At 33.5% G+C, this 14008-nt stretch overlaps 1 protein-coding gene across 3 annotated transcripts in view; it reads right to left on the reverse strand.

Moving 5' to 3' along the window:
• The window catches only part of LOC129004979 (tRNA (uracil-5-)-methyltransferase homolog B-like), a 126835-nt gene that overhangs the window by 95321 nt on the left and 17506 nt on the right, over positions 1–14008 (reverse strand). For 2 of the 3 annotated variants that reach the window (XM_054433712.1, XM_054433709.1), the window contains exons 2-3: positions 5449–5718; positions 4584–4827 (exon numbers count right to left, since the gene is read on the reverse strand). In XM_054433712.1, coding sequence (XP_054289687.1) covers positions 4584–4811 — 228 coding nt within the window. In that variant the 5' untranslated portion in view covers positions 4812–4827; positions 5449–5718. The remainder of the gene's footprint in view (positions 1–4583; positions 4828–5448; positions 5719–14008) is intronic. The other variant, XM_054433710.1, reaches the window with a different exon arrangement.

Here is a 14008-nt window from a genome sequence, read left to right on the forward strand (position 1 = left end):
CATTAGATTTGTTGCCAAGTCTGGTACAAACAGAGTGTTATTCAAATGTATGATTTCAGAATTTTTTAATTCCAGCGAAACCGTTCCTGTTCCAGAAACGTCAGATGTCTTTCCTTTAGAAGCAAGTTTCAAAATTCCGTTTGAATTTTTGATATCTCTGAACTGTGATTTCTCTCCACACATGTGTGATGTACATCCACTATCAATACACCAATCAGATGAATTAGAACCTAAAATGTTCAAATTTGAAGAGAAACATTCAGCCTCTGCTTTAAGACTATTTCCCATTTGTTTGGATCTACAGTTGTTGGCTTTGTGTCCTATTTTTCCACATCTAAAACATTTAACTTTGAAACCTACTTTTGTAGTGTTGTTCTCATCTTGTTTCTCATGACTATAAGTGTTGTGAATACCTTTCTTGGAGTTGAACTGCTTTGTTTTGCAATACAATGTATCTTCATTATTCGTATCTTTTGACTTAGCTTCACTCTCCTCAATTACTTTTATTTTTAAATCATTAGGAGAAGGTAAAGTGTCTCTAAACTCAATTGCTACACGGAAATTTTCAAATGATGATGATAAGCTGTAAAGTAGCATAATGCTAAGTAAGTCTGAACTGATAATGATGTCCATTTCTTGAAGTTTGTCAACAATCTCCATAAATTTGTTGACATGATTCCTAGCATTTTCTCCATCTTTCATTTTATGAACTATTAACTGCTTTAATAATGTGGCTTTCCTTGCAGGACCAGAACTTTGGTAATTGTTCTGCAGGCAATCCCATACTTCTTTGGAAGTTTTGCAGTTTTTTACTAATTTCAATTCACTAGGTGAAATTATCAATATTAGTTCTGATTTTGCTTTAAGATCTTTAACTATCCAGGCATTCTTACCAACTTCATCCTCAGGACATTTGTTCTCCCCAGATACATAATCCATTAGGTTTTGTTGGATTAATATAGCTTCAGCTTGAATTTTCCAAGTGTCATAACTATTTTGTTTCAAAGGTTCAATTATATAGCCAAAACTCATTTTACTTATTTTTAAGCACAGAATAGGCCTACTGTAAAATGATTATTTTATTATTCCAAATGGCCCATAACCTTTTTTATGGTGAAATTAAAGTTAATGAAAGAATAAATTGTTGTAAACTCTTTTATTGTCTTACAAACACAACACTACACTACACTGAATTATATTTAGTAAACAACTTCATATGTACAATGTAAAAACATATGATGGTCCATCACTAATCCAGACTAGATGTGTTGGGTTGCAATATTCAACAGGATCTCAGTAACTAATGATTTTACAGCAAACTTTAAATGGGGAACATTCCCTTGTTTTTAATGAGGTTTAAAAATAATTAAATGAAATCTTTGTAAATGGCCGCCATTTTCCAATATGGCGGTCAACTTTGAAATTTCTTATCGAAAAAATGTCTGGAATAAAAAAGTTTTTAAATTGCATGTTCTATCCGAAAACATGATAAAATATAGGGTGTTCCATAAGAAATTTCAAAGTTGACCGCCATATTGGAAAATGGCGGCCATTTACAAAAATTGTATCTTATTATTTTTGAACCTCTTTAAAACGGAGAATGTTCCCCATGTAAGTTTGCTGTAAAATCATTAGTTACTGAGATCCCAATGGTGGCACACTTAAAAAAAACACCCTGTATAGATTTTTTTAAAGAAGGCAAAAGAACTTAAAGACATAACTTTATTGCTAGGAAAGCTTTGTGCAGCAATTGTTGCTTGTTGTAGAAAGTTATTGAATGTGGTAAAGACAGGTTCAAAAAATGAAGAAAATTCTGCATTTCATTATAATGATGAATATATTGACATAGAGCTTACAAAAATAATTACAAAATTTACCACAAAAATAAAATGTATTTGGTTTTGTTTTATATTTCTATCAAGTTGTTTTCTTTTGACTTTGACGTGTAAAAAATGATAATCTAAACCCCACTCTTATTTTTATAACATTTGAAAGATAATTTTATTCTCTTTCCAGTGATAAAAATTTACTCCTCTTTGTAGTAAAAATTTAGAAAAAATGTACTAAAAAATAGAAGGTATTTTGTTTTGTTTTACGTTTAAATCAAGTAGTTTTATTTTGACTTTGATGTGTAATAAAAATGTTAATACTCTAAACCCCACTCTTATTTTTATACCATTTGAAAGATAATTTTATCCTCTTTCCAGTGATATATAGTTTCATAGGTTTATCTGGAGCGAGATTTTTGTTATGAAACCTTTTGTAACTGAATGTTCCGATTTCAGGGAAATATTTTTTTTTTTCATTTAGGATTTTTTTTGGGGTGATAGTAGGTACTAGTTATCATTTCAATTGTATTATATGATTCTGCATTAAATTTTGGATATATCAGTAAAATTTGAAAACTCTAGCTTAAAAATTGTCCATTCCACATAGAAAGACGAGAATACATGCACGCTCCCTTAGCGACAAAATGGACCTTGGAAACTAAATTCGCTCAAAACTTCAAATACCCATCTCTGAAACCGTTTGACACAATGAACTGAAATTTTGGATTTTATCCTATCTAAATGCCTTAATTATGTGTACAAATTTTCATGAAAATCTGTGATTAGTGGGTGACAACCCCTAGATGACTTGACATGGAATGGCCCTTATTTAAAATTAGGTATTGATCAGTAAAGTTGATATCCTGCATGTAAACAAACCATTGTGGTGGAAGGCTGGACAGAGAGAGATAGTTGACAGGTCAGTGATAAGAAGCTCAGGGTCCAAGTTGGCTAGCTTCAGGTGGAGAGGCAGCCTGATTCCTGTTTCCAAACAGGAAATGGTTCTGTTCTGACCAAGTGTACAACCTTTCTTCCTGTTTTAATTATTTAGCCTATCCATGTTTGAACGTTTACAAATTTAATTGTCAGAATAGTGAAAACATACACTGTGGTGTTCAATTTGAAATATCCAACCAGAGAAAAGTTATATTAATGATTAGTGATTTACTGAAGAGGTTATTTTGAAAGCTTGAGAAACATGTGACTTTCGGCAAAAAGTAAGTTTTTTTTATTTTACTAATGACAAGTTAACTAATTGAGATATTTTAAAGTCTATTAATTATTAATATTTACTCGTTTCCAGTTGTGTTTGACGTGCAACTTTCACTTTAAAAACTTGAAAAAACCATTTAAATTACAAAATTAAAACTGTACAATTTAGCATTAAACTATAAGCATACAACCATAGCGTACGATCCCCAATTGTTGTACAACAGTACAACAGCTGACCAGCTGATTTACAGCCAGCGCTGCCAACGTATTTCGTGTGCATACGACCTTGTCTGCATGTTACGCGCTCACTATTTCGTGCCTTCACGTTGCAAATCTGGAGTGATACAAAGTAATTAGAGTAAGACAATGTTAACATTGTCTCACTGATGAGCGAATTGGCCACTTTGCTTTCTCAAATCAGTGAGAGAACATGTACATTGTTAGGTAACTGTAGGAAAAACAACATTTTCATTGCTAAAAACAACTTTTTTACGATTTTGCATTTGACATATTTATCAAATAGTTATGCCGTTTAATTATGTATCAACTTTAAACCCATTTTATGCTGAATATTTTGGTTTTCAATTTGTCCTGATATCTTAAAAAAAAAAGTTGTTCAAGTTTGTTCTAGTAAACGGCGATTTTTGTCAAAAACGCAGGTTTCACAGAAACAAAGATGGCCACAAAAAAAAATTCTGAGGATAAATAATTTGTTTAATACTTGCATGTCATTTCTATTGATACAGTTAATAAATTTTTTTTTTAATTAAATCAAAATAAAAAATGTTGAGCAACAATGCCTGTATGACTTGAAATGGATCAACCCCTGACTGTCTATAATAAGAATCAAAAGATTAAGTTAGGGAAAAAGTAAAAAAAACTAATATAATAAGTATAAAAACAAATCTAACAGCAGGAAGCATCTTAATTATTTTAAATGCGATTAAATACAACGCTGACTTTAACTGAGATTCGTGCCTCAGGAGAGCGTTTATCAAAAAGACTGGGACGGTGGCGTCGTCCTGTAATCCGGCTACTAGGTCACGAATTGTGGATATTTATAGGCATGGACTGTGGATGCGATGTTCCCTGGTGTGGATTAACGTCCGCACTAGTGAGTACTACGACTATCCGCAGTACTATCCTGATAATTAGACCAATTCGTTAATTAAAAGGGAAAATGTGGTTAGGATTCCACTATAAACTGTAGGTTCCTTAGTTGCCATTGGCTGTATGGGCTATTAATTAACAGCTGTGTCTAAAGAATGTGTCAGCCTTGGTCTCTAACAAGATTACAAGATTGCTCACTTATCCTACACTCATCCTTCACTCATATTTCGTCTAAAATACGCACTTAGTGGCGTCCCCATCTTAAATAATTGATCAAATTGATTGATAAATTGAGTTATTGGCTATGAATAGGAAGTTTTTCATTGGAGACCTTTCATTCATGTAATATGCGGTTTAAAGGTGTAAGGCTTACGGTTCACTCAAAAGTTCATCCTTATTATTAGCTTAAAATATAGATAGCCTAGAATTTACCGTAGGTGTATAAAAGCGAGGCAAGCCACTGATTTTGACTCGGTAGTGTGGGATTGAGTTGCCAGGTGTTGATTGAGGTTTCTCTTGAGTTTTGGACTCCTCTTCAATAGTTTCTTGTTTAACTTCTGGTTTATCTTCTTCAATGTCCGAAACATTTTCATTTGTCTTCTCAAGGGGCTGCTCACTTTCATTTTTTATCTCCATTTGTTCAGGTTCTTTAGCAGCCATAGGTAATAATAGATGCCTAAAAGTATTACATAAATGTTACATAATAATAACTGTAATTAGATATGGACCTAAAATTGATAAAGAGTAAATACAGTAGGACCTCAATAACTGAAACCTTGATAGGCAGATCTCAAATCCCTAATATCTTAAATCCCTATGAATTACAATATTAAAAGTGGAGCTAAATGGTTTATGTTACCATTTGTGGTGTTATGTCAAGTGATCCTGCTTCAGTAGTACACTACTCAATATTATGTGTAGTGGAACATACTTGTAGAGAAGGGCTTTTAATCTTGAACTGTCATGTCAACCTTATGAGTATTCACATTTAAAGAATTAAAGATTTTGACAGCGGTTTCAACTGGGTAATGAGAACTGTCAAAGTTGGATTGTTTATTTTTTAATTTAATAATTGGCGAAAAGCAGTCAACAAAAATACTTCGATATCTGATGTGTGTTTGAAAATGATGCAATGGAATACCTAACAATTAATAGACAAATAGACCATAGACAATACAAATTATTAAAAATATATCGAATGGACAGAGCGTGTATATACACTGCAGAGCATTAAAATGGAAAGATGAACCTCCTGGAAAATGATAATATCTTATTTTTGTGTTAAAGAAAAAAATACTCAAACTTCAATCAACTTCTGAACTGCAGCTTGTATCTCTTGCGGTGCGCCGAGACTTGGCCGACTTCATGCTCCTACTGAAAATAATCAGAGGTCTTCTATTTTGTCCGGACATCCTGTCAAAAATTGACTTCAAAGTAGGCTACCGTCTGGCACTAGGACTAGGGAACTCTTCGTCCGAAGACACTACAACACGTCTTTCGACTTCCACAGCCCACTAGCTCGTCTTGCCCGGCTTGGAAACCGTGTTGCTCCGGACTGTGACCTGTTCTGTGACAAATTTCTCATATCAGAAGATGTGCTAAGGAAATCTTCACTCCTTGAACCTGTACGAGCTTAAACTAGGCCTACTTCCAGACACAGATTTTCACCAGCATTTGTTCATCTTGTCTCTGATATAAGTAAATTTTGTAAAACTGATTATTTATGTTTGTTCCTGCATTTGTCAATGTTGATATTTATTGTAAAATAACTTTACACTGTTTTCTTTGATCTCACTCATGCACTACTTGTTGCCATCCAACTTTCTATTTATAAATTGTAAATATTTGTATTGTTAATATTTTTGTTACTATTGATATTGTTACTACTATGGTTATTGCTCACTATTTTTGTACAACTTTTACTATTTTGTTTCCTGTCATTTCAAGTTGTGAATGTTTTTCATTGTAAAGTGGATATGCCGTTGGGAAATAAAATAAATAAATGAAATCAATTGTAAGCCTGGAATACAAACTTTAAAAAATAAAAATTTGCGCGACCAGCAGGGCTAGGGCAGGCCGCACGGCTGCGGTGAGACGACATCGAGTAGTGCGAGTACTAACAGCTGATCGAGAGCTAGTTTTGTTAGTGCTCAGCTCATTGACCTTTCTGGATATTGTTGTTGAAGTTACAGCTACAGCGACGCATTATCCTCTCTCCACTCTCCCGCCCCCCCTCACAGCTATCGTCAGCTGGAGGAGCCGAGCGCTGAGCGGTCGACTGCCCCTCTACTCGTCTGCACATGCGTCGAGACTGTTTCTAATCTTTACAGATAGATCGCACCCATGCTAGCGCTGTTCTAGCGCTCCTAGCCAACAAATTACTGGCAACAGGTCCACTATGGCCATGGAACGTCTATATAGGTATACTAGCTGTTTGCCCGTTCTACGTACGGGAATCTTGTAGTAAGTTGAAGCCATTCAGAACAGGGGTTGGTTTGCATATTTAGTGTGCATTTTTCCAGATATGCTGGCAAAACTATTACTGTATAGGAATACATAATAAACCTTCGCAAACACATTATCTGACAGTTTCAAAGCCAAAACGAATGCTTCGCAATTAAATGTCAACCGATCGTGTTAGTCCATATTTTATATCTAATGATAAAAGGAACTGCTTTATAGATCTATGAGGCATAGCCCTTACGGAGGCCTGTAACTGAAAGTTACTTTTCACACCGGTTAAAAGTAGTAAAAATACTACCTCAACCTCACTACTGCACACTTTATTCGGGTTGAAATTTGCATTAACAAAGGTGCTCTTTTTTCACGAAACACTGAGAAATAAGGACATCAATGCGTTACCAACAGGCTTACACACACAAATACAGAAATGAATTAGGGGATTTACTACGCTTTAACCAAAGCAAATTACAATTATTTGAAAGTTTTGATAGTGTCATCAAGTTTTATAATAATCGTTTTTAGGCCTAATCAAACTGTAAAATTGGTGTAAATCCGTTGGCAAATATATAAATAAGTAAATAAATACACAGCCCACAAAACATTTATACGTTAACAACGCCAAGCTTTAAGAATTCATGATGGTTTGCTAAATAAATCGTTCACTAATGTAATATCATTTTCATAGCATAAAGTAACATTTTGGAGTCCATACAGAAAACGCAAACAAATTATACAGTAAGACATCAATTAAATTTAATAAGAAATAAGGTACAGCACTAACGATAACTATAGTTGTAAATAGTGATGTGTTTGTACGTAAAAATGATTCTTGCTGCTACCACCAGTTCTAAGGAAAAGTAGCAGTACCAAAAGCCAACGTTTACATTTAAGAAAAGAACTATAGGCTAGTACTTACGACCAATTCAAACTGTATTATAGGTGTTAATCCGTTGGAAAATATATAAATAAATAAATACACAGGCAACAAAACATGTAACGTTAACAACGTAAAGCTTAAAAACTCACTATGGTTTGCTCAAAAAAACTTTCACTTGATGTGGTGCAGTACCGAAGCTATTAATCTCCCTTGGTTTTAAATTTTTTAAGTTTTCGAAAATTATAGTTATTTCTCATTTATTTGTAAGCAACTTTTAATGTTAACATATTAATGACAGTTTGAAGAAACCACCTTTATCCAAACAAAGGTTTCTTTTTTAAAAGATTACGTAATCTCTAAACTATAATCGGTACACATATCTAGCAAACATTCGGAGGAAATGTGACAAAAAACGCACAAATCTGGGGTTTTTGACGTTTGTAGTTTTACTTCCTAAGTAGAAAAAGTACCGATGTCGTTTTCGAAATGTAAGTAAGTACAAACCGAAAGTGACACATTGGAAAAAGCGAGTTGCGATTTTAGCTACATCTGTAAGTTAAACATATGTTACGATCACAGTGAAATTAGAAAGATCTTCCAAGATCGCAGCAACATCCACGATCACCCACTGCAGTTGATTTTTTACTTTGCACTTTACACAACTGTCTTTGAAGCGCCGTCAATGAGTGGAAACCTTTTTTGTAAACTATTGGTGACGATGATTAAAAAAATGTAAGTTTCCCAGCACTGATTCACAACACTGATTCTCAGTATTTTCTCCGGTTATTAAAACTCAAGAACAATCGTTGCACTTGCGATTAATTAAACCGGTTAAGTAAGGCACAACGTTTTTAATCTCACTTGGTTTAGATGTGCTAACAAAACTTGATCGGAAATGGTTGCGGTATTTGTAAACAGTATTTAATGTAAACATATCAGTGACAGCTAGAAATGAGAACTAATCCAAACAGCTGATCGTTATTTCATAAAATGTAATAGTAAACATTGGGAGAAAATTGGACAAAAATCGATCAAAATTGGGTTTTTGATGGTTTGTTATATTTTTTCAAAAGTAGTTAGGCCATATTTTAATAGCCAAAGGAGTGAAATTCGCCTCCTTACAGCTTAGGCGCCTATTTCTCGCCAATCCAGTGAATACAGAAAAATAATTGGAATCTTGATCTGTACTCTAGTTTTCAAGGAGTAGGCCGCGTAAAATGACATTTTGGCGTTACAGACGAAGTCACAGAATGGACAAACAGACAGACATACAGACAGAAATTGAGATAAGACTCGTTTCGGCTTTCTTAGGCTATGAAACGTAAAAATAACCAAAAACTGCATGATTCTAAGCAATGTACAGACAAAACTGTAATTTTATTTATATAGATATAGTCAATGCTATAATGCATTTTCCACCCTAACTAATAATAATCTCAAGAATAATATTAAACATACCTACTTCTGAATATATATTTATTTTATCGGCTACATTGCTCTTACTCCTAATTATTCGTAGGATACGATATTATGGTACCGATACGTTTGTAGGTACTGTACTACACTAATACTTTCGGCAACACTGGCCAACAATCTTCGTGCTTGGTTCCCATTGGACGGGGCGCGAGGCTTCTGATCGGGAGTTAGCGGGGAATGATGACTGTTATTCGTTTGAAAATAACGCCTGTACCTAATACTTCCTAATTGCTCGAATTCGAGCAACAGGTACACTAGTAAAGTACAGTTTTGTACATTGAATGGCGTCAACTAAATCTATCTTAAATTAATAATTTACAAATTTGCATATCTTGGATCATTATGTACATTAAAAACCAAGAACCAGGAAATGAAAATAATCAAAACTGAGTTAATTACTAATGCTAAGAAGAGGGGAGGTGGAAAAATACTCTTCCAGGGAATAGAACGCTTTATCTACTAAATAAAGTTTTAGTTTTCGCATGAAATTCTTCCTGCTTTGTTCATTTCTGATTTCATTATGAAGATGCTTAAAAAATTTTAATCCTATATAGGATGGTTTTTTTCATAGAATTTTAATTTGTGTTTAGGTACTTGAAATAAGGAATTTTTTATGCCGAGTGTTGTATGGGTGATAATTTGTCTCTAATTTGTGATAAAACAGATAAGAAATGCATAGTACCTTAATTAAGATTCAAGTCGTTCACTTTAATAACCCACAAACTTTGCAGCTTACAATAAAAAGGATTGCATATTCTGACAATGTCTCTAGGCCTAGAACCTAACCTCAAATTGGATGTCAACGCAGTAAATGTAGCTTTTCATAGACTAGATTTTAGATCAGATTTGCCAGTCGTTCACGCTCCGGTCGTTCACAGTGAACGATGTTGAATATCGTGAACGATTGGCGCAATACTGGCTGTACTTTAAATGTCGTTGCTCTTTTACAGCTATAAGGTTTAGGGTATAATATTTTATGGTAGTCGTTTCTTCATTATAACATCAAATTCGAAACAAAATGAATCTTTCACAAACGACCAAAGAATGTTAGGCTATGTTTGTAATTTCATAAAAAAAAAGATTTCATTAAAATATTGTTGAAACATTACATTTGGGTTTACATTTCTTCTAATCATATCCATTACTCTATGTGTTTTTCAGTAACTTAATCCAGTTATACGTTGTTCAATGCCATCAATGCCAGTAGTTCACGGTCAGTGCCAGTAGTTCACGGTCAACGCCAGTAGTTCACGCTAACCAAAACACATATATTATTCTCACTGCTTATACTATATTATGATGTTTATGTGTTTTCTGATACATGCCATACCGGTAATCATATTTCAGTACAAACAACAATTTACTGCAATTTACTGTTGAAATATTTGTCATTCGTAGGTACTAAAGTTTTGTCTGCAAAGTAGAGCCAATTCATTTTAGGTTAGCTCAAATTGTTAAAATTTCCTCAAATTGAACGAAATAAAATATTTTGGTTTCGTTTATTTGAATTTTGAAGGGTATAAGTAACATTTATGATGAAATTTTTAATTTAATATCATTTTTACTATTTTATTTTTTGCAAACTCATCAGCGTGACCGACTGGCATTTTTTGTGACCTTCAAGCTAAAAATAGAGTTATAAATTAAGGTAAGCAAAATTCAGCTCTGCTGATTAGTAGGCTATACATTATTCCTTATTAAATACTGATTGTAATAGGCTAGTAGTATATCGATTTTAAAAGTAAAAATACACATTTTTTACTTTCCTGAAAATTCATCATTATGTGACATTGACCCTTATAATAGGTGGCGTTCGCAGAGGCATCCACAAAATTGAGCGGAGTCATCAGAGTTCCATATTGTTATTGACCTTCACCATCGAGCTTCATAATTATTTTTACCTTCAATTTTAAGTGAAGAGAACATTTGTGTAAAGATAAATATTGGTGTAGGCTAATTAGATTAGGCGCAAGCATTTTTGATATTGTTATTTCATTGTGTTTCACCCATTATTTCAATTGTGCAAAAACAGTCTGGAAGTTGCATAAATTAATGAGCCGGTTCATTATAACCTAACCTTTAACTTACCTAATCTAACCTCACTTCAAAACACTTAATACAGTCACGAATCCGCATAAACCCCAACCTACCTTCCTCACATGCCTAAATAACAACTGATTATTTGGTTTCAAAACTAATTGATTTCATTCCGCATTAAGTCTAGCATAAACAGCTGTTTGCTCTCCTGCTCACTCAGTCCACAGTCCACATACCGACCCATCCTGACCACGCCATATTACCAATACCATCAGTAGCCTATAGCTCAATGAACCATAGATTCGTAATTTTAACCTTCGTTTTACGGCCACTTATGAATCTCTCCAACAAAAACTGATTGCATTTTTGGATTCAGCGTGAAAAATACTGTAAGCACCGTAGACATCTAAAAATTACACGATATCGCATTGTAGATAGGCTATAGCAAATATTTGCCTAATTTTTTAACTGGGCGGGTACAGTTTCTTAACTGGGCTATGCTAATATCGATTGAAACTATCGATTCGATTAGTAAACCTTCATGCGATTTTTTCACCATCAGCAAGTTTGGTTGGTTAGGTTAGGTTATGAATTTATAATAAATATTATATTTAAAAATATTGATTATTAATCAATATTTTCAATTCGATAGTTTCAATCTCCGATATTAGCATCTAGCCCAGTTAACCCTCCGAGTGTTATGTGTCGTAAAAGCGACTCATAACACATCCGCTGTAGTGTTATGTGTCACTTTTGCAAATCACAAACACTGTCTACGGCGACGGCTCTGGGACTGACTGAATCGGATTGAACTGGATCGAGTTAGGTAGGTTTTTTTCAGCAGATTCAGAGCTTTCTCCTGATGTCTGTTTCTATACGCTTTTCATTTTAGTTCCGAAAATATTGTAGCAGACAGCTGACGTGCGTATTTGTAAACAGCTCGGTTAACCTCGCACCGATGACTGATGTGTTTTATTACGTTTATCATTGTTTTAGTGTTAAAAATCAAAAGCAGTGATATATGTGGTGCATTATAAGAAGATTTAAGTGATTTTGAAGGGCTGGTTGATGATCCTAAAGAAGTAGATAGTGATATTGATGTAAATTATCAGCCAGATTCCTAGCTATGGTTAGGCTATGCATTCTTAGCTAAACGCTATGTACCGAAATCTGTTTTTTGCCCATAACTTATTTATTTGCAAACCTATTTTCCTTTTATTATTATATTTTTGGAATCCTCATAAAATTCTGAACAAAGTGGCTATTTTAAAATATTTGTAGACCTATAAATTATAAAAATTTATTGAGCGCAAACATAAATTTTTTTCATTTATTTTATAATTTTTGAGAAATGTTAACCCCACAAAAATTGTTGAACATTTTTTTGTAATGTTTTATAGGTACCTATGTTACATCACAGAGAAGTAATATAAACAGAGTTAAGAATGATATGAGAAGGCTGTTGCGCGGGTCCGGTAGTTTACATTTTTCCCGCAGTGTAGCACGCGAATGTCAATTGCTCTTCCTGTCAAATTCTACTATTTACTCAACTCCAAGCTGGAAGAGAACGTAACGTATCGCTTTGGTGTTTATAGGCCAAGACTATGGGTGGCCGGACGGCGTTTAAATTGTACCATTTGTGTGAATACCTTGGTCTTTTAACTTTTCGTTATTTGCATGACATATATAAGACCACAATGTTATTAAAATAATCATGCATTAACAACCTAGGACATTATCAACGTTATAATTGTTTAGTTAATAATATATTTAATAATCAAAAGATGGTTAAGCAAGACGTTCTTTTATAGTTAAAACTACCCTCTACAAAGAATTCCTTTTTGAATATTACCTACCACTGTTTTAGAAATACAGAGTAATTGTCACAAAAAAACTGCTTGCGTATTAAATTAGTAGCCTATATATGAGTAAAAAATTTTATCAATTGGTTAGAAAATGAATTTATATTACCACAAACATTGAATAATTTACTTTAGTTTAGAAAAAAATTAGTAGGTATAACTGTTGTTATTTAACCCTCCGAGTGTCCCTTGTTTTGGCCTTAATGTCTGCCTATTTTTTGCTCATTTGCAAGGTTTTATTAAAACGGATCTGAGAAGCTTGAAAACAATGTTAATTATACTGTTCTATATTATACCATTTTGTTTGGAAAATCATGGGCTTCAATATTATACATAAAACATAAGGAACATTTGTTTCAAAAAATTTTTTAGGTAAAAAAAAATATTTTGGAAAATTTTCAAAAAAAAAATAAGTTTGCGCTCAATGAAATTGTATAAATTATAGGCCTATAAATATTTGAAAATAGCCACTTTGTTCTAAATTTTATGAGGATTACAAATATATGATAATATAAGGAAGTAGATTTGCAAATAAATAAGTTATGGGCAAAAAACAGATTTCGGTACATAGCGTTTAGCTAAGAATGCATAGCCTAACCATAGCTAGGAATCTGGCTGATAATTTACATCAATATCACACTACCTACTTCTTCAGGATCATCAACCAGCCCTTCAAAATCACTTAAATCTTCTTATAATGCACCACGTATATCACTACTTTTGATTTTTAACACTAAAACAATGATAAACGTAATAAAACACATCAGTCATCGGTCCGAGGTTAACCAAGCTGTTTACAAATACGCACGTCAGCTGTCTGCTACAATATTTTCGGAACTAAAATGAAAAGCGCTTAGAGACAGACCTCCGGAGAAAGCTCTGAATCTGTCAAATAAAACGATACCTAACTCGATCCAGTTCAATCCGATTTTGTCAGTCATAGAGCCTTCGCCGTAAACAGTGTTTGTGAGTCGATGCATCGACACAAAACACTACACAAAGTGTGTTATGTGTCGACGCATCGACAAATAACACTCGGAGGGATATAGGATTACGTAATTTATATTTCTTTTTGTGAACTTTGACACCATTGTACAAATGTATAAATGAAGAATATTTGAATTGAATTGAATTTCAATTTT

This window comes from Macrosteles quadrilineatus, unplaced genomic scaffold (assembly GCF_028750875.1).
Source record: "Macrosteles quadrilineatus isolate MER2022 unplaced genomic scaffold, UCM_ALF_1.0 Scaffold_13__1_contigs__length_4303367, whole genome shotgun sequence".
NCBI classification, from domain to species: domain Eukaryota; kingdom Metazoa; phylum Arthropoda; class Insecta; order Hemiptera; family Cicadellidae; genus Macrosteles; species Macrosteles quadrilineatus.